Consider the following 22,140-nt stretch of genomic DNA (forward strand, 5'->3'; position numbering starts at 1 on the left):
TGAATGGTTGCCTTTGGGCCTGAAAACAACTTTGTCACAAAGTCTCACCCACTTAAGGTTCAATAGTTCTATTTCTGCTGAGGGGAGCTAAATAACCCCAGAGCAAGCCACACAGAAATGTAAACATTATGTGTTACACACATTGCGGGGTGATCACACAGCAGGACCACTGACAGGCTTGCATTTAGTGTAATATAGAAAGTGTTACTGCCCATTACTAGAGGATCTCACTATCCCTCTAACTAGACTGTGCTCCAGCTCCTCCCACCAGCAGCAGCAGTGTTTACTAAGGTGTTTCTGTTCTCTGTCCAGAGGGAACTTAGTTCCTCCTGCAAAAAAATAGTGCAGGAACTCCGTTCCCATGTGTTCCCACTCGACTAGACCCTACTATAAAGAATAATATGCACAGATACCGATATAAAAATCCAGTATAAAACGGTTTAAAAACTTACTTAGAAGCTCCCAGCTTAGCTCTGTTGAAAAGGTAGTTGGAACACCCACTGCAAGTGGGAAATAAGACACCCCCTTTCCTTTCCTCTGCATATGAACTCTTTACACAAACAGGATATACATCAGTATTTTCCTAAAACTTATGGGCTGAGTTAGGAGTCTGAAAATCAGAGCAATGTTATTTAAGAAATAAGCAAAACTATAAATTTTTTGAAAAAAAACAAAACCTTTATGGGCTATATAAATAGATCATCTACAAAACATTTATGCAAAGAAAAAACAAGTGTATAATGTCCCTTTAATGAAGTAAATATATAGGAATCAGATATTTGTTTTATGTTTTCCAGAATGTAATATTTGGCAGTATTACAGCAGAGAATAATAAACACATACAACACAGATATATAGTCCGTTTATATTATTAATTATATGCAATTACTTAGCTTCTTACATTAAAAGAAAGGAAAATAAACTATTGTATGCATGATCAGGAAAGTAATCTTTATCGTACCATCTTTCTATTTTTAATAACCATTTCATACACAGTTTATCTGTCTCGTTTTACTGTGGCACACGTCATTATGATGTATTTGGTTTAATTTGAAAAGACAACATATAGAAAGTGTACTTTACCTATTTCCCAGTGGCACATTTATCTGTCACTTGTCTCTGTGACACTTGGTCACAGTAATACACTTTCTCTGTTCATATCAGTGAAGCTCATCTCCAACCCTCATATGTCACTAACAAGCCAGATCTAAGCCAATCTAAGGTTTTACCAATTTGAGGTGAATCAGTGATTAAGCAGTGGTCTCACCTAGGCAGGTAAATACTCACACTGCCTTGTTATGAGTGTAGAAATGAGAAAAACAGCTTTCTTTAATATGTCATGTTTACAATAGCTATATCAGGAAAAAAAATATTAAAGACCAATCCCTGGAGTACCCCTTGCCATTGCCCCAAGTGCCCCCAGGGGTACACAAACCACAGATTGAGAAAGTAGGATCTATTTGAATAGTAAAAGTTTAATTCTGACTTCACTGTCCCTTTATTCCTTCAGGCCAGACTCAATATGCTGAATAAGGTAGAATAACAGATGTTTAAACCAGGTGTCAAATATGTCTTAGACAATATATAAAAACCCATCTTTGATCAATAACTCAAAAATTGAAGGATGCTCCACAGTAAAAATCAATTTAGTCTGAGAATGATTGATTTTAACACATACTGCAGTCTCCCCCTTAGCAGGAGAAAATTCATAAAGAAATAAAGGGAGGGGGGTTGTGTTCCATAAACACATTTCTAGCAGTCAAAGGCTTCATTGAAGAATCCCTAAAATATGAATATTTTGGTTTAATTTGAAAAGACAACATATAGAAAGTGTACTATATCAATGTTGTTGCCAGTAAAGCCATGTCACTTCAGTGTTGATTTTCTGTCGTCAGTGACATCTGGTTATCTCATTGTGCTTAGCAAAACTGCACTAGAGCTATTACATTTGTAAATCTCAGATATCTAGTCCTTGTCTAAAGTTTCATTGTGATTAACTACAAGGAGAAAACACAGAAATGTTTTAAATCTAAGGCAAACTACAGATCCTTTTTACTGACTGACCAACTACATAAGCAAAATAGTGCTATATCTAAATGTAATGTAAATAGTATTAGATAATAAATAAGGAAGCAAAACAAAAAAAAGGTTTCAAAAAGATACAGAAACGAAAACAAATATGTAAAGCAGCAACACTGTTTGAGGTGCATATTAAAGGGATAGTAAAGTCAAAATTAAACTTTCAATATTCAGATACAGCATGCAGTTTTATTTTTTTTCCCCAATTTACTTATATTATCAAATTGGCTTTGTTCCCTTGGTATTGTTTGTCAAAGGGTAAATCTAGGTAGTCTGAAAGGAGCTTAGGAGTGTGCAGTTTATGGGAGCAGTGTTTGCCACTATGCTAGATTTATCAAAGGCTAGGCGAACTCTGTATGTGCTTCGCCTGTAACTGCGCCCCAGATCGCCTACGGAGAAGCGCACATGTGCGCCTGAATTTATCATAAAAATAGAGGTAACTTTGTGCAGGCGAGCTGGGGCATAATAATGATACATTTCGCCTGTCGGAAACAGCATTTAATACCCATTTACTCCCTATTTATCACAGTACATCCCTATAAATATTTACGCCGCCATGTTTTCATTATTAAAAAAGTGTTTTTAAGTTAATATTTAGCTTCTATTTATATTATATAATGTTTCTGTGCTGTTTTTTATATATGTTGATAATTTAAGATCAATATTGATATATATATATATAACTGTTGGTAGCCATATGCGCCAGTGGAAGCGCAAATTTCTGGCAATAACAGTCTCTTCTTGGCGCTGAGCCTTTGAAAAATTAGTTAAAAGAAGAAAGTACTGCATCACAAGATGTAAAGGGATGTATGATAATGGTGTTCGCCTCAGTCTACATGGCGAAATATACAACACGCAATTGAAGCCGAAATTGCAGTTCCCTATCGGCGCAAAGCAATAATAAATAAGAAACTGGGCGTATTTGTAGATCGGGCTGTTACATTACGCCTATTACTAATGTAAATTGTAGCACTCGGGAGCGCGTCTGTGCGCCTAGGTGAATGCACGCTGAGTGCAAAGAAGTTTCTTTCAGATTTGCGCAATTATAAGAGCAGAGTGCTTTGATGAATATGACGATCAGTTTGTATGAGCTATTTTGGACGGAATTAAAGGAGAATGGCTTTGAAAAATCTAGCCCTATGTATAACATTGTTTATTATAAATGTTGTTTAGTTCTCTTTGTATCCTTTATTAAAGAGTAATCCTAGGTGAACTCAGGAGCGTGCACATGCGTCTAGCCAACTTTGTTTAAAACAATGTTATACATAGGGCTAGATTTATCAAAGAGTTAAACTGGAAAGTTGTTTACAATTCCCTGCTCTATCCAATACATTTAAGTTTATTTTTACTTCACTGCCCTTTTATTACATCTATTCTTTCCACTTGCTGCAGTCTAAAAATTATGTTTTAAAAATAAATTAATTTAACACTAACATGAAACATGGAAGTCAAAAAATAATTTTATAGTAGAGACATTCCAATTTAATTATATTATTAAATTGACTTTGTTCTTTTAGTACCCTTTGTGAAAAAAATGTTCCTTTCCATGACAACAAACTAAGGGATATATTGGAAAGTTGTTTTTTTTCAATTGTACAATTTATCTGAATCATGAATGTTAAATTTTGACTTGGGTGTCTGTTTAGGTAATACTTCCTCAGGATTGACGTTCATCCTTCCTCCCCATTTAATCCATATTTTATTAGACTGAAGGTTCTTACATTAAAAACACTGCAGAATAAAGTCATTGCCATTTAATGATGAAGTCAGATCATTTGACACAGAGTTTGTGCCGGACTTCTATTCTTTTGCATACAGTATGAATTGGCCAGGAAATGTAATGTCCTGGAATGTTATTTCCAGGAATGCACTGGGTTTTATGTATGCATGTCTGCTAATATGGGACATTTCCAAGCCATTATAAATTGCATTTATGGCGGTCTTAAACTATAGTTAAGGAGGCAATATAAAAATGCAGGATCAGTGCCAGTTGTAGAATTGAGATGGATGGTCTCCAGAAGATCACTTTCTTATCAATGCTCGTGTTGCTGGACTGTAAAGTGATGTTGCAAAAACTCTGGGAAAAGCAGTTAGTGCTCATAACTTAAGCTTTTAAGTACAGCTACAAAGCAACATCATCTTGGGGATTCGTTTATTAAGGTGATTGACATATGCTGTCCTTGGTGAATGCCAAACAGCACGTTCTTAGTTTTTACACCAAATGTGTCTTGTATTACATTGGCACTCAATCCACCCAAACTGGGCCACAATATTCAGAACTGGAAGTAGAAGTGGTGCACTAGCAGCACATAACAAACACATTGTGTTTCCATGTACAGCAGTATGTGTATGTTAGAGCATGTCTAATATTAAAGGGACACTCCAGTCAAAATTTAAATACACATTGATAAATTGCATCTTTGAAAAGAAACATATTTGCAATATACATGTATTGGCAAAAATGATTCTAGTAAAGTTATTACTGTTTTAGTGTTAACATTTCTCTGTGCACATGCATGTGAAGCATAGCTAAATATTCTCAGGGCACCAGCATATTAAATACTGCAGCTGCTCAGAGAGCTAGTGGGGTTTGTATCATGTCAGCAATTAACAAATTGAGTCATTACCAGATGGTACAATCATATAAGTCTCTCTGAGCAAGCGCTGTGTTTAAAATGCTGGTGCATGGTGCATACTTAAATACACTTTTGAAACAACTATAGCTTTCATTAGAAGCATTTCTGCTAATACATTTATATTACAAAAATATTTATATGCAAAACTGAAATGCATCCATGTAGATTCCAATTTTAGCTGGAATGTCCTTTCAAGTCATTCTCTAGTAAATAAAATAGATAGCTGGTGTTCCTGGCAGCTCCATTAACTGACCACCTATATAGCACGTGAAATGCCAGGACTAATACCACACTGTATAGGATCAAGCAAATATTCATATATTGCTGCACTGTTGGAATGACTCTGGGTCTTCAGAAATGATTGCTTGCAAACTACTGTCCCAATAAGCACCAGATTACAAGTTGTCCGCTAACTAATCTAAGTGAAGAACATTGGAATGTAAAATATTTTCATTAAAAACACAGAAAAAAGAATAGGGGGCTCTATACATACACACAGTCGTATACAAAAGTTTAGGCACCCCTGACAATTTCCATGATTTTCATTTATAAATAATTGGGTGTTTGGATCAGCAATTTCATTTTGATCTATCAAATAACTGAAGGACACAGTAATATTTCAGTAGTGAAATGAGGTTTATTGGATTAACAGAAAATGTGCAATATGCATCAAAACGAAATTAGACAGGTGCATAAATTTGGGCACCCCAACAGAAATATTGCAATAATATTTAGTAGAGCCTCCTTTAGCAGAAATATCAGCCTCTAGACGCTTCCTATAGCCTGTAATGAGTGTCTGGATTCTGGATGAAGGTATCTTGGACCATTCCTCCTTGCAAAACATCTCCAGTTCAGTTAGGTTTGATGGTTGCCCAGCATGGACAGCCCACTTTAAATCACCCCACAGATTTTCAATGATATTCAGGTCTGGGGACTGGGATTGCCATTCCAGAACATTGTACTTGTTCCACTGCATAAATGCCAGAGTAGATTTTGAGCAGTGTTTTTGGTTGTGTTGAGGTGGAATCCATGCGACCCTTAACTTTAACAAGATTCCCATTACCGGCTCTGGCCACACAGCACCACAGCATGATGGAACATCCACCAAATTTTACTGTGGCTAGCAAGTGTTTGTCTTGGAACGCTGTGTTGTTTTGCCGCCATGCTTAACGCCACTTGTTGTGACCAAATAACTCAATCTTTGCTTCATTAGTCCACAGCACCTTCTTCCAAAATGAAGCATCACTCTCCCATATGCTGAATTGTTGAACGATGCACAGTGACACCATCTGCAACAAGATGATGTTGTAGGTCTTTGGAGGTGGTCTGTGGGCTGTTTTTGACCATTCTCACCATCCTTGGCCTTTGCCTCTCCGATATTTTACTTCTGGCCTTAACAAGAACTGTGCCTGTGGTCTTCCATTTCCTCACTATGTTCCTCACAGTGGACACTGACAGCTTAAATCTCTGCAATAGCTTTTTGTAGCCTTCCACTAAACCATAATGTTGAACAATCTTTGTTTTGAGGTCATTTGAGAGTTGTTTCGAGGCCCCCATGTTGCCACTCTTCAGAGGAGAGTCAAAGAGAACAACAACTTGCAATTGGCCACCTTAAATACCTTTTCTTGTGATTGGATGCACCTGTCTATGAAGTTCAAGGCTTAATGGGCTCACCAAACCACTATTTATAAATGAAAATCATGGAAATTGTCAGGGGTGCCTAAACTTTTGCATACGACTGTATGCATACGGCTTTATCTTGTGGCATAAGCTATTTTTATTATTTTATGTCGATGTGTTGTTTTTGTACCTGAAGTCAAATAAAGAAGTTGTTGTTTTCAAAACGGTTCGCTGGATTCCTTTTCTTTGATGATATATATATATATATATATATATATATATATATATATATATATATATATATATATATATATATATATATATATATATATATATATATATATATATATATATATATATATATATATATATATATATACACATTATAGCCTTTTCCATTCAAATACCTTGTCATATTTTAATGTATTTATGTTGTATTTGGAACAACTTTTTTTAACCTTTAAACTTTAAGCTAGGTTTTTAGGCACACTAATCAATTGAGCGCAAATGTTGTTTGAACTCGTGTGCTTTTTCTTTCAACTTGCAATATGCCGCTAGTTAGCGCAGTTGTGATATTGTGCAATACAGCACGCCACTTGTAATATAACCCGTAGTGTATTGTAATGTAATCTTAAAGCACCATAAATGATAAAGTATGTAAGGGTTTACAACACTTGTTTCAATGCAGTGTTTACAAAATAAAAACAACTTTGCACATTACATGTGCACGCATGGTGCCAGTCTCAGCGCAATTAGGGGTGTTGTGAATGCCAACCAATGAACGCCGGCACACCTGCACGCATTGCAGGTTAAATGTAAAAAAATTACTGAAACAAATATTTAAGCAAGTTATTGCCAAGTCTGTTTTATGAAACACCACACATGGTACAAACAACGTTAATGCCCTCATTCCCCATGAATCCAATATTGTATTTCAAATGGATTGGTCTACAGTTGTCTCAGAATAATATCACCATAGGCAGACATGTTTTTGTCAAAGAAAAGAAAATATATAGAAAGTGTCCTCTTCTCTTTCTCATCTCATGCTGTTTTCTTGTAATATATAAAATATCTCTGCCATTGATAAGCACAGGTTTAGTATTTAAGGCTTCATAAGCATTAATAAATTGAACATTTTGAAAGCAATATTTCCATAGTATCTACTGTGAATAAATTACAGTCAAGTTACTTTTATCTATATCTAATGTATCTGGCTGATGTGATTTTTCTTCTGAGCTGTATAAGATATATTCTATTTCATGCTTGTGTTTATTTGCAGATACATGAAAGATAAGTTCTGTGCACGAACCTATATTCAACTGTTATCAAAATAATATCCTAGAGACATTTACTGATTCTCTCTTCCAAGAAAAACACTAGAAATGGTTTATAGTCCGTTTTATCCTCACATCTGCTGACGATTTCACCTCATATCATGTCAATCACTTGAATGTCTATACAGAAAACAACATATTGTTTTAAAACTTCATAGAATGGTTGCTTTGCCCTCTACTTAAAAAAATTGATTATTCAAGCAAAAACAAACCATTCAGATTTTCTTCTCTAATTATATTTTTTTCTGTGTGCATGAAACAAAAAAGAGACAAGAGGTTTGTCTGCTCTGTGCTCCTAGAAAAATGACAGTTGTACTTCAAATTGTTATAACATTTTACATTAATAAACGTAGAACAGTATGTGGAGCACTTATCGTTTGCATGCAAGCAATATCGTGTTTTCGCATTCGATTGTGCGCAAGTTAAATTGCTCTCTTATTACAAGTTAAAAGTGCGTTAGCATGAGTGCAATCTCGATTTACGCTAGAATGATTACCGCAACCTTAGAACTATAGTTAACTGTTTTGCAAAACTAAAAAGTTGCACAAAATACATTACAAAGTACACTTACAATCATAACAACAACATAAAATAAAACTTATTCAAGAAAATAATTGCACAAATAAGGAATAAGGGCTCAAAGATATGAGATCTCAGGTGTTAGAGGGAAAAAGGGGGGACAAAGGGCTTTAATATAGAGATACATACATATACGTACATGTCTAAATACATATGTATATACAGTATATATATATATATATATATATTGTGTATATATAAAGACATATACACACATATAATCAAATCAATACATAGGTACACACATATAGACATATTTAAGTGCATTGTTCTGCACAAGATATAGAAAAGCCTTAAATCTTTCTGATGTATTTTATGACATAACATATACACATTTGCCAACTGTCCTGATTTTCCAGGTACAGTCATTTTTTGGCCTCTTGCTCCAGGTGTGTGTCCAGATTTTTAAAAAATGACCCTGAAGTGTGGACTTTGTTAGTTTTATGTATATATTTATTTGTATATTGTAGCATCTCCCACACTTTACATTAGCACAATAATCTATCCAATTTGGTGAACTGGCATCTGTGAATCTCCTGCAGTTTGCCAATTAGATAAAATAATATTATATTTAATATTTTCTGCACACTTTATTTTTTATTTATTTTTTAAATAGATGTTTCTGTGCTGAATAAGTGAACTTTATTAAGTTGAATGTCCCTTTAAAACTTGGTAGATTTCTGGGTTGGATTAATTAATTAAATGTTCCATCTCTTCCTAGCAAATATAGTTTGATTTGCTCTCTAAATGTGTTAAATAAGAACTAGTAATAATGTGCTTCACCCTTCTTTGGCAGCCAAACAGTTAACAGTGGCGGCAAACAGACACAGCGTCTACCTCCTTTGTTTAAAACATTTGACAGTGACAATATTTCCTTGGTTCCAATAGAGCTAGTTAACGTGGCAATTTCCACTAGGCTGCAATTTATAACACAGTGTCAGGCTCATGTGTTTTCCTTGACACTGAGGATCTAAAAGCAAGGCGATAAGAGAATTAAATCAACAGGGCTGAACAGCTTGAGGAAGGCTCAGAAAGCAGCCAGAAACACTCTCAGGTCTTCCAGCCGCTGCTAATGAACGGCTCCTTCTGGGACATTCAACCACAGTATTCTGAACATGTAGAGAATATTGTGATGAACAAGCCACCAAGGACGTTAAATTATGTTTGGATAGTGTTGGCTTTAATCCACCGATGGTTACATTAAATATTTTAAGATGTATATGAGTAAGGAATGTGTTTCTTTTTTGTTGCTTAAATTGAGATAAATGACTGGATTTTATTTAAAAAATAAAGTTACTAAATATTATTTAGCCCAACAACACAGAGTCTATAAATGCCCTGCCAATGGTGATGGTAGCTCTAGTGTCAATGACCAACGGTGCTGGCTTAGTGCTGTCATGACTAACAATAAACAAGTGGGTTAAGCCCAAAGATGGAGCCATAAGTAAATTCCTTATGGTCAGGAGTAATGACTTTATAATTTGGTGTGATTATTTTTTAGCGTTAAGTAAGTAGCTCCCACCCTGATAAGTTTTTTTATTTTTTAAGTATATAAATTCACAGGCCACCCTAACACTTTTCCCAGAATGCTGGTACTCCAAATCTAGAAACACTCCTAAATATAGACATTTAAAAAAACAGCAACACAGTTTTGTCAACAAGACAACTTCTAGATTACTGGTACAAAAGGTTATAAAATAAAATGCTTGAATTAACTTGTCACTTCTTAAAAATAAATTTAGGAAACCAATATGTTGGGTACCCCCTCCTGCCAATGTGGACAAGTGTCTTCCATCTTCCACATGGTGTTTAGCTCATTGGACTGCTTTTATGAAGCTGGACAGCCTAGAATACAAGGCTGCAAATAGATGAATTATGACTGCATTTGTCCAACATAGAGTTTGCATTGAGAAAAGTATAAAAGTTCAAGATTCTACATTTGTTCTACTCATACCGGTATTTGGTAGAAACACAAATAAACAATCTAAATAATATTTTAAAGTTAGATTTTTTTGAGGAAATATTTGCTTTTTTGGTCAGATACTCCTCACATCTTTATAAATAAAATAGATTTCAGGTAAGTGATCTATATGGTGCTCATGGAAGTTCAGTATAAACACAAAATACCTTTAATGTTAACACTTACCTGTATTTTAATGGGCCAGGAAAAATTACTAACATAGACATAAAAAGTAATGTTGGGGTTGCTTCTGAAGTTGAACTTTTCACAGGAAAAGCTGTCTCTGTATTCCTTGATGTGAGACCTGGCGACCACAGGGACTTCCTCACCGGATATTGTGCCAGCTGAAAATGAAAAAAAAAAAATGAGTGTATGAGTTGTACAAAATGTATTAAAGAACACATTAGAATATAGGTTAAATAAACACACTTGCATACAAAGGACTGAATAATCTAAAGATGATCCAAAGAGGTCTTGTTGGTACCGTGACGTCCCTCAAATATTTTTTTAAAGGTAAATTTTAACTTTTGAGCTGTTGATCTAACTATGCAGGATACTGTGGGGGGTAGTTATAAAGCCGTCAACCTCAAATACGCTGGAATTCCGCAGCGTATTTGTGACGAGGCTGATTCGCCTTAGTTATCAAAGGCTAGAGACTGGCAAAAGTAGAATTTTGTGACGTAAACTTCGATCCGCCGGACTCAGTCCGACACAGATCGATTCTTACGTCCCTCCAGATGTTTCGCACACAAGTTCGGCACAATCTGACTACTTTTGCTAGTTAGCAAAAAACTAGCACGTACGCTTGGCACTTTTACGGCCCAGCGTACCTGGTTTTAAAACCGCCACCCTGGAGGCAGCGGATCCCATAGGAATCAATGGGAGTCTGACCATAGCGAAAGTACAAGTTCGCTGCTGCCAGATATCCCATTGATTTCTATGGGAATTGTGTACACCTAACACCCTAACATGTACCCCGAGTCTAAACACCTCTAATCTGTCCCCCCCTACACCGCCGCAACTAAATAAAATGATTAACCCCTAAACCGCCGCTCACTGAGCCCACCGCAAGCTACTCTATAAATATTAACCCCTAAACCGCCGCTCCTGGAGCCCACCGCCACCTACATGATACCTAGTAACCCCTTATCCTGCCCCCCCTATAATAAAGTTATTAACCCCTATCCTGCCGCTCCCTGACCCTGCCGCAACCTATATTAAATTTATTAACCCCTAATCTGCCCCCCCTACACCGTCGCCACCTATAATACATTTATTAACCCCTATCCTGCCCCCCACTACACCGCCGCCACTGTAATAAATTTATTAACCCCTAAACCTAAGTCTAACACTAACCCTAACACCCCCCTAACTTAAATATTAATTAAATAAATCTAAATCATATTTCTATTATGAACTAAATTAATCCTATTTAAAACTAAATACTTACCTTTAAAATAAACCCTAATATAGCTACAATATAAATAATAATTATATTGTAGCTATCTTAGGATTTATTTTTATTTTACAGGTACCTTTCAATTTATTTTAACTAGGTACAATAGCTATTAAATAGTTATTAACTATTTAATAGCTACCTAGCTAAAATAAAGAGAAATTTACCTGTAAACTAAAAAATTAACCTAAGTTACAATTACACCTAACACTACACTATACTTAAATAAATTATTCCTATTTAAAACTAAATACTTACCTGTAAAATAAACCCTAAGATAGCTACAATATAATTAATAATTACATTGTAGCTATCTTAGGATTTATATTTATTTTACAGGTAACTTTGTATTTATTTTAGCTAGTTAGAATAGTTATTAAATATTTATTAACTATTTAATAACTACCTAGCTAAAAGAAATACAAAATTACCTGTAAAATAAATCCTAACCTAAGTTACAATTAAACCTAACACTACACTATCATTAAATAAATTAAATAAACTACCTACAAATAACTACAATTAAATACAATTACATAAACTAACTAAAGTACAAAAAATAAAAAAAGCTAAGTTACAAAAAATAAAAAAAATAAGTTACAAACATTTAAAAAAATATTACAACAATTTTAAGCTACTTACACCTAATCTAAGCCCCCTAATAAAATAACAAACCCCCCCAAAATAAAAAAATGCCCTACCCTATTCTACATTAAAAACGTTCAAAGCTCCTTTACCTTACCAGCCCTTAAAAGGGCCTTTTGTGGGGGCATGCCCCAAAGAGTTCAGCTCTTTTGCCTGTAAAAGAAAAATACAACCCCTCCCAACATTAAAACCCACCACCCACATACCCCTAATCTAACCCAAACCCCCCTTAAAATAACCTAACACTAATCCCCTGAAGATCATCCTACCTTTAGTCGTCTTCACTCAGCCGAGCCACCGATGGAACTGGAGAGGACATCCGGACCGGCAGAAGTGATCACCCAAGGGGCGCTGAAAAAATCTTCCATCCGATGAAGTGATCCTCCAAGCGGTGCTGAAGAAATCTTCCATGGAATCAGCCAATCAGATTCAAGTTCAATCCAATTGGCTGATCCAATCAGCCAATCAGATTGAGCTCGCATTCTATTGGCTGATCGGAACAGCCAATAGAATGTGAACTCAATCTGATTGGCTGATTGGATCAGCTAATCGGATTGAACTTGAATCTGATTGGCTGATTCCATCAGCCAATCAGAATTTTCCTACCTTCCGATTGGCTGATAGAATCCTATCAGCCAATCGGAATTGAAGGGACGCCATATTGGATGACGTCCCTTAAAGGAGCCTTCATTTGTCGGTAGTCCGTCGGGAAAGAAGGATGTTCCGCGTCGGCGGGATGAAGATTCAAGACCCGGCTTCGAGGATGACCTCGCCCGGATAGAAGACTTCTTCAGCGCCTCTTGGAAGATGACCTTGCCCGGATGGAAGATTTCTTCAGCGCCGCTTGGAGGATCACTTCATCGGATGGAAGATTTCTTCAGCGCCCCTTGGATGATCACTTCTGCCGGTCCGGATGTCCTCTTCAGTTCCATCGGTGGCTCGGCTGGTTGGGGGGGGGTTGTATTTTTTCTTTTACAGGCAAAAGAGCTGAACTCTTTGGGGCATGCCCCCACAAAAGGCCCTTTTAAGGGCTGGTAAGGTAAAAGAGCTTTGAACTTTTTTAATGTAGAATAGGGTAGGGCATTTTTTATTTTGGGGGGGTTTGTTATTTTATTAGGGGGCTTAGATTAGGTGTAAGTAGCTTAAAATTGTTGTAACTTAGCTTTTTTTATTTTTTGTACTTTAGTTAGTTTATGTAATTGTATTTAATTGTAGTTATTTGTAGGAAGTTTATTTAATTTATTTAATGATAGTGTAGTGTTAGGTTTAATTGTAACTTAGGTTAGGATTTATTTTACAGGTAATTTTGTATTTCTTTTAGCTAGGTAGTTATTAAATAGTTAATAACTATTTAATAACTATTCTAACTAGCTAAAATAAATACAAAGTTACCTGTAAAATAAATATAAATCCTAAGATAGCTACAATGTAATTATTAATTATATTGTAGCTATCTTAGGGTTTATTTTACAGGTAAGTATTTAGTTTTAAATAGGAATAATTTATTTAAGTGTAGTGTAGTGTTAGGTGTAATTGTAACTTAGGTTAGTTTTTAGTTTACAGGTACATTTCTCTTTATTTTAGCTAGGTAAGCTATTAAATAGTTAATAACTATTTAATAGCTAATGTACCTAGTTAAAATAAATTGAAAGGTGCCTGTAAAATAAAAATAAATCCTAAGATAGCTACAATATAATTATTATTTATATTGTAGCTATATTAGGGTTTATTTTATAGGTAAGTATTTAGTTTTAAATAGGATTAACTTAGTTAATAATAGAAATATTATTTAGATTTATTTAATTAATATTTAAGTTAGGGGGGTGTTAGGGTTAGTGTTAGACTTAGGTTTAGGGGTTAATAATTTTATTACAGTAGCGGCGGTGTAGTGGGGGGCAGGATAGGGGTTAATAAATTTATTATAGGTGGCGACAGTGTAGGGGGGGCAGGATAGGGGTTAATAAATTTATTATAGGTGGCGACGGTGTAGGGGGGAGCAGGATAGGGGGTTAATAAATTTAATATAGGTTGCAGCGGGTTCAGGGAGCGGCGGTTTAGGGGTTAAACTATTTATTTATTTTCGGCGAGGTGTGGGATCGGCAGGATAGGGGTTAATAACTTTATTATAGAGGGTGACGGTATGGGGGGGCAGGATAGGGGTTACTAGGTATAATGTAGGTGGCAGCGGTGTCCGGGAGTGGCGGTTTAGGGGGTTAATACATTTATAAGACTTGCGGCGGGGTCTAGGAGAGGCGGTTTAGGGGTTAGTAACTTTATTTAGTTGTGGGGGGCTCCGGGGGCGCCGGTATAGGGGGTAGAACAGTGTAGTTTAGTGTGAGTGCTTAGTGACAGGCTAGCAATAAAGCTGGGAAAAAGCCGAAGAGCAGCGAGATCGGATGAGTGATTACTCTCACAGTCCGCTGCTCATCGCCCCGCGGCTTTTTGACAGCTTTATTTGATAACTTAGGCATATTTTTTCAGGTCCGTGGCGGCGAAGGTAGGCGAGCTTAGGCGGGCGTATTGGGCCGGCGAAGGCAGGAAAGTTGACACAATGATAACTACCCCCCTGTGTGTGAAGGACACATTTATACATTATAAAATAATGGTATAAATAAGTCCCCAACTATTTTGCAAGATTTCTCTACATGACAGTGAGTTTTCTTTCATGTAATTGGCAAGAGTCCATGAGCTAGTGACGTATGGGATATACAATCCTACCAGGAGGGGCAAAGTTTCCCAAACCTCAAAATGCCTATAAATACACCCCTCACCACACCCACAATTCAGTTTTTACAAACTTTGCCTCCGATGGAGGTGGTGAAGTAAGTTTGTGCTAAGATTTCTACGTTGATATGCGCTTCTCAGCTTTTTTTAAGCCCGACTCCTCTCAGAGTACAGTGAATGTCAGAGGGATGTGAAGGGAGTATCACCTATTGAATGCAATAATTTTCCTCACAGGGATCTATTTCAAAGGTTCATCTCCAAGCTCCCTTTTAAGATCGACAATATGCTCTCATATTCCATTACCTCTACTGATAACTGTTTCAGTACTGGTTTGGCTATCTGCTATATGTGGATGGGTGTCTTTTGGTAAGTATGTTTTCATTACTTAAGACACTCTCAGCTATGGTTTGGAACTTTATGTATAAAGTTCTAAATATATGTATTATACTTATATTTGCCATGATTCAGGTTTTCAGTATATTTCCTTTTTGCAGACTGTCAGTTTCATATCTGGGAAATGCTTTTTTATGAAAATGTATTTCTTACCTGGGGTATAGTCTCTTTCTCAATTTGACTGTCTTTTAAATTCGCGGGCAGAATTAGGCTCGCGATGGTGCAAATTGCCAAAGTTTATTGCGTCATTCTTGGTGCAAGATTTTTTGGCGCAAAGTTATGTTCATTGACGCAAATTCGTAATTTCCGGCATCTTAGTTGACGCTGAGTCCTTCACAAGGTTGCGTCATCTATGACGCGAGTGTGTTGTTTTCTGATGTTTTTGGCGCCAAAAAATATTTTTATGTTTGTTGTGCGTCATACTTGGCGCCAAATATTTTCATTATTTTAGACCCCATTTCTTTTTGCCTCTTGCCTTTTTCTATGTCAGAGGGCTATGCTGTTTGCATTTTTTCCCATTCCTGAAACTGCCATATAAGGAAATTTATAATTTTGCTTTATATGTTGTTTTTTCCTCTTACATTTGCAAGATGTCTCAATCTGATCCTGTCTCAGAATTCACTGTTGGATCCCAGCTGCCAGTTAACAGTTCCACCAAAGCTAAGTGCATTTGTTGTAAACTTGTGGAGATTATACCTCCATCTGTGGTTTGTAATAGTTGTCATGATAAACTTTTACATGCAGAAAATGTATCCATCAGTAGTAGTTCATTACCTTTTACTGTTCCCTCAACAGCTAATGCACAAGATATACCTGTAAATTTAAAATAATTTATTTATGATTCTATTCAGAAGGCTTTGTCTGCCATCCCGCTTTCTAATAAACGTAAAAGGTCTTTTAAAACTTTTCATAGAGTTGATGAAATTTCAAATGACCGGCAACATACTGATTTATCCTTTTCTGATGAGGATCTATCTGATTCAGAAGATCCTGCCTCAGATATTGACACTGACAAACCCTCTTATTTATTTAAAATGGAGCATATTCGTTCTTTATTAAAAGAAGTGTTAATTATGTTGGCTATGGAAGAAACTAGTCCTATTGATATTAAAACTAGTAAACATTTAAATTCTGTTTATAAACCTCCTGTGGTTATTCCAGAGGTTTTTCCAGTTCCTGATGCTATTTCTGCTATGATTTCTAAAGAATGGAATAGGCCTGGTACTTCTTTTATTCCTTCTTCAAGGTTTAAAAAATTGTATCCTTTGCCAGTAGTTAGATTGGAGTTTTGGGAAAAGATCCCCAAAGTTGATGGGGCTATCTCTACTCTTGCTAAACGTACTACTATTCCTACGGTATATAGTACTTTTAAAAATCCTTTAGATAAGAAACTTGAATCTTATCTAAGGAAGGCTTATTTATTTTCAGGTCATCTTCTTAGGCCTGCAATTTCTTTGGCTGATGTTGCAGCTGCTTCAACGTTTTGGTTGGAAACTTTAGCGCAACAAGTATCAGATCATGATTTGTCTAGCATTGTTAAGTTGATTCAACATGCTAATAATTTAATTTGTGATGCCATTTTTGATATCATCAAAATTGATGTTAGATATATGTCTTTAGCTATTTTAGCTAGAAGAGCTTTGTGGCTCAAATCTTGGAATGCTGATATGACTTCTAAGTCCAGATTGCTTTCTCTTTCTTTCCAAGGTAATAATTTATTTGGTTCTCAGTTGGATTCAATAATTTCAACTGTCACTGGAGGAAGGGAGTTTTTTTGCCTCAGGATAGAAAACCTAAAGGTAAATCTAAAGCTTCTAACCATTTTTGTTCCTTTCAACATAATTAGGAATAGAAATATAATCCTTCCCCAAAGGAATCTGTTTCCAATTGGAAGCCTTCCTCAAATTGGAATAAATCCAAGCCATTTAAGAGATCAAAGCCAGCCCCCAAGTCCGCATGAAGGTGCGGCCCTCATTCCAGCTCAGCTGGTAGGGGGCAGATTAAAATTCTTCAAAGATGTTTGGATCAATTCAGTCCAAAATCATTGGATTCAGAGTATTGTCTCTCAGGGGTACAGAGTGGCATATGTCAAACATCAGGGTGAGACTCACAGTCCTCAAGCTATGAAAGAAGTATCTCGGATACTTGTTTGGGCGGAATCCAGCTCGTGTCTAATTTCTGCGGTTCATATCCCAGGTATAGACAATTGGGAAGCGGATTATCTCAGTCATCAGACTTTACATCCGGGAGAATGGTCTCTCCATCCAGATGTGTTTTCTCAAATTGTTCAGATGTGGAGGCTTCCAGAAATAGATCTGATCTCATCTAAACAAAAAACTTCCCAGGTACCTGTCCAGGTCCTTGGCCACTTCCATTAAGGCCATACCTTCTATCTCAAGTTCCATTTTTCCATCAGGATCTCAAATCATCACAGGGAGTGCAGAATTATTAGGCAAGTTGTATTTTTGAGGATTAATTTTATTAACAACAACCATGTTCTCAATGAACCCAAAAAACTCATTAATATCAAAGCTGAATAGTTTTGGAAGTAGTTTTTAGTTTGTTTTTAGTTATAGCTATTTTAGGGGGATATCTGTGTGTGCAGGTGACTATTACTGTGCATAATTATTAGGCAACTTAACAAAAAACAAATATATACCCATTTCAATTATTTATTTTTACCAGTGAAACCGATATAACATCTCAACATTCACAAATATACATTTCTGACATTCAAAAACAAAACAAAAACAAATCAGTGACCACTATAGCCACCTTTCTTTGCAAGGACACTCAAAAGCCTGCCATCCATGGATTCTATCAGTGTTTTAATCTGTTCACCATCAACATTGCGTGCAGCAGCAACCACAGCCTCCCAGACACTGTTCAGAGAGGTGTACTGTTTTCCCTCCTTGTAAATCTCACATTTGATGATGGACCACAGGTTCTCAATGGGGTTCAGATCAGGTGAACAAGGAGGCCATGTCATTAGATTTTCTTCTTTTATACCCTTTCTTGCCAGCCACGCTGTGGAGTACTTGGACGCGTGTGATGGAGCATTGTCCTGCATGAAAATCATGTTTTTCTTGAAGGATGAAGACTTCTTCCTGTACCACTGCTTGAAGAAGGTGTCTTCCAGAAACTGGCAGTAGGACTGGGAGTTGAGCTTGACTCCATCCTCAACCCGAAAAGGCCCCACAAGCTCATCTTTGATGATACCAGCCCAAACCAGTACTCCACCTTGCTGGCGTCTGAGTCGGACTGGAGCTCTCTGCCCTTTACCAATCCAGCCACGGGCCCATCCATCTGGCCCATCAAGACTCACTCTCATTTCATCAGTCCATAAAACCTTAGAAAAAACAGTCTTGAGATATTTCTTGGCCCAGTCTTGACGTTTCAGCTTGTGTGTCTTGTTCAGTGGTGGTCGTCTTTCAGCCTTTCTTACCTTGGCCATGTCTCTGAGTATTGCACACCTTATGCTTTTGGGCACTCCAGTGATGTTGCAGCTCTGAAATATGGCCAAACTGGTGGCAAGTGGCATCTTGGCAGCTGCACGCTTGGCTTTTCTCAGTTCATGGGCAGTTATTTTGCGCCTTGGTTTTTCCACACGCTTCTTGCGACCCTGTTGACTATTTTGAATGAAACGCTTGATTGTTCGATGATCACGCTTCAGAAGCTTTGCAATTTTAAGAGTGCTGCATCCCTCTGCAAGATATCTCACAATCAATTTTTTACTTTTCTGAGCCTGTCAAGTCCTTCTTTTGACCCATTTTGCCAAAGGAAAGGAAGTTGCCTAATAATTATGCACACCTGATATAGGGTGTTGATGTCATTAGACCACACCCCTTCTCATTACAGAGATGCACATCACCTAATATGCTTAATTGGTAGTAGGCTTTCGAGCCTATACAGTTTGGAGTAAGACAACATGCATAAAGAGGATTATGTGGTCAAAATACTCATTTGCCTAATAATTCTGCACTCCCTGTAAATTTGAAGGTATGGAAATTGAACGCTTAGTGCTTAGTCATAGAGGTTTCTCTGACTCAGTGATTAATACTATGCTGCAGGCTCGTAAATTTGTTTCTAGAAAGATTTATTATTGAGTTTGGAAGACTTACATTTCATGGTGTTCTTCTCATAAATTCTCTTGGCATTCTTTTAGAATTCCTAGAATTTTACAATTTCTTCAGGATGGTTTGGATAAAGGTTTGTCTGCAAGTTTCTTGAAAGGACAAATCTCTGCTCTTTCTGTTTTATTCCACAGGAAAATTGCTAAACATCTTGATATTAATTTGTTTGTACAGGCTTTGGTTCGTATCAAGCCTGTCATTAAATCAATCTCTCCTCCTTGGAGTCTTAATTTGGCTTTGAAGGTTTTACAGGCTCCTCCATTTGAGCCTATGCATTCTTTGGACATTAAACTACTTTCCTGGAAAGTGTTGTTCCTTTTGGCAATCTCTTCTGCTAGAAGAGTTTCTGAATTATCCGCTCTCTCTTGTGAATCTCCTTTTCTGATTTTTCATCGGGATAAGGCAGTTTTGCGGACTTCATTTAAATTCTTACCTAAGGTTGAGAATTCTAACAACATTAATAGAGAAGTTGTTGCCCCTTCTTTGTGTCCTAATCCTAAGAATTCTTTGGAGAGATCTTTACATTCTTTGGATGTGGTGAGAGCTCTGAAATATTATGTTGAAGCCACTAAAGTTTTCAGGAAGACTTCTAGTCTATGTGTTATCTTTTCTGGTTCCAGGAAAGGTCAGATGGCTTCTGCCGTTTCTTTGGCTTTGTGGTTAAAGCTTTTGATTCATCAAGCTTATTTGGAGTCGGGTAAAGCCCTGCCTCAGAGAATTACAGCCCATTCTACTAGACCAGTTTCTACTTCTTGGGCTTTTAAGAATGAAGCTTCTGTTGATCAGATTTACAAAGCAGCAACTTGGTCTTCTTTGCATACATTTACTAAATTCTACCATTTTGATGTGTATGCTTCTTGGGAAGCAGTTTTTGGTAGGAAAGTTCTTCAGGCAGCTGTTTCAATTTGATTCTTCTGCTTATGATTTAAGTTTTTATTTTTTGAGAATAAACTTATATTTGGGTTGTAGATTTATTTTGTTCAGCGAAATGACTGTTTTTATTTTGTTCCTCCCTCTCTAGTGACTCTTGCGTGGAGTTCCACATCTTGGGTATTGATATCCCATACGTCACTAGCTCATGGACTCTTGCCAATTACATGAAAGAAAACATAATGTATGTAAGAACTTACCTGATAAATTCATTTATTTCATATTGACAAGAGTCCATGAGGCCCACCCTTTATGGTGGTTATGATTTTTCTGTATAAAGCACAATTATTTCCAAATTCCATTGTTGATGCTTTTTAATCCTTTCTTTATCCCCCCACTTCTTGGCTATTCGTTAAACTGAATTGTGGGTGTGGTGAGGGGTGTATTTATAGGCATTTTGAGGTTTGGGAAACTTTGCCCCTCCTGGTAGAATTGTATATCCCATATGTCACTAGCTCATGGACTCTTGCCAATATGAAAGAAATTAATTTATCAGGTAAGTTCTTACATAAATTATGTTTTTGAACATAAGGCCCTCAGTAACAGTGTCTGAAGAGTAACCATAGCCTGAAAGATGGATAGGAATGTTATCAAATTAATTGTTTGTTGTCTAGCACCACCCTGATAAGTCCTAAAAAGGCAAAAACAGTCTGTTTGTGATTACGTTATTCATAATTTTTAAAGCTTTTAACTGTTAATGTATTTATAAAAAAAATATTTGTAATGCAAGCATATGATTTCAATTTTAAATCTTTAAAGGGACAGTCAACACCAGAATTTTTGTTGTTTAAAAAGAAAGATAATCCATTTATTACCCACTAGTACTAAAGCCCGTGTACACGGGCCATTTTTTGCAGTACAGCGGTCCCACCCCTTGCTCTCTCCCCCCTCTCTTTTGCTCTCTCTTCCCCCTCTCTTTTGCTTTCTCTCGACCCTCTCCTTTGCTCTCTCTCCCCCCTCTTTGGCTCTCTCCCCCTTCTTTTGCTCTCTCTCTCCCCTCTTTGGCTCTCTCCCTCCTTCTTTTGCTCTCTCTGCCCCCTCTTTTGTTCTCTCTACCCCCTCTTTGGCTCTCTCCACCTTTTCTTTTGCTCTCTCTCCCCCCTCTTTTGTTGTGAGCTGCTGGTGCAATGCTGAATACGGAGAGTGTATTGCTCTCCGCATTCAGCGAGGTCTGGCGGACCTGATCCGCACTGTCGGATCAGGTCTGCCAGACTTTGTTAAATAGAGGCCTTTGTATCTACAAATCTTTACAAGGATCAGTATCCACATATAATGTGTCTTTTAGTTACTGATGACTGATATTTTGTGCTTGTCTCAGCACATTCTGATACTAAAATTTGCTGCTGCATTAAATATTACTAGCAAAGGAAATGTAATGTCATAAAATGTTTAATAGCACATGTATCTGTTTGTCTTCAGTATAGCACAGCTTAGCATGTACTAAGTGCTTTGCAATGGCAAGAGAGTAAATTCCATTATAGAGATCTGCGTTTTGTTCTCATCAAGCAATTCTTGTTTCAAAGAAAGCTTAAGGTGATATATTTATTTGTCCTGAAACACCATTACAAGAGGAACTGTATTTGTGATAGAACTTGAAAATGAGAAGCTTAAATCGAGTTGTGAAATTACTGGATACCGACCATCATTCATA

The 22,140-nt window shown here is 36.7% G+C and overlaps 1 protein-coding gene across 1 annotated transcript in view; it reads right to left on the minus strand.

The window, feature by feature from the left end:
• ATRNL1 (attractin like 1) overlaps positions 1 to 22,140 on the minus strand; it is a 1,671,159-nt gene that overhangs the window by 848,916 nt on the left and 800,103 nt on the right. The window contains exon 24 of the mRNA XM_053692689.1: positions 10,395 to 10,552. Within this exon, the coding sequence (XP_053548664.1) occupies positions 10,395 to 10,552 (158 nt within the window). The remainder of the gene's footprint in view (positions 1 to 10,394; positions 10,553 to 22,140) is intronic.

Source organism: Bombina bombina, chromosome 9 (assembly GCF_027579735.1).
Source record: "Bombina bombina isolate aBomBom1 chromosome 9, aBomBom1.pri, whole genome shotgun sequence".
Taxonomy (NCBI): Eukaryota; Metazoa; Chordata; class Amphibia; order Anura; family Bombinatoridae; genus Bombina; species Bombina bombina.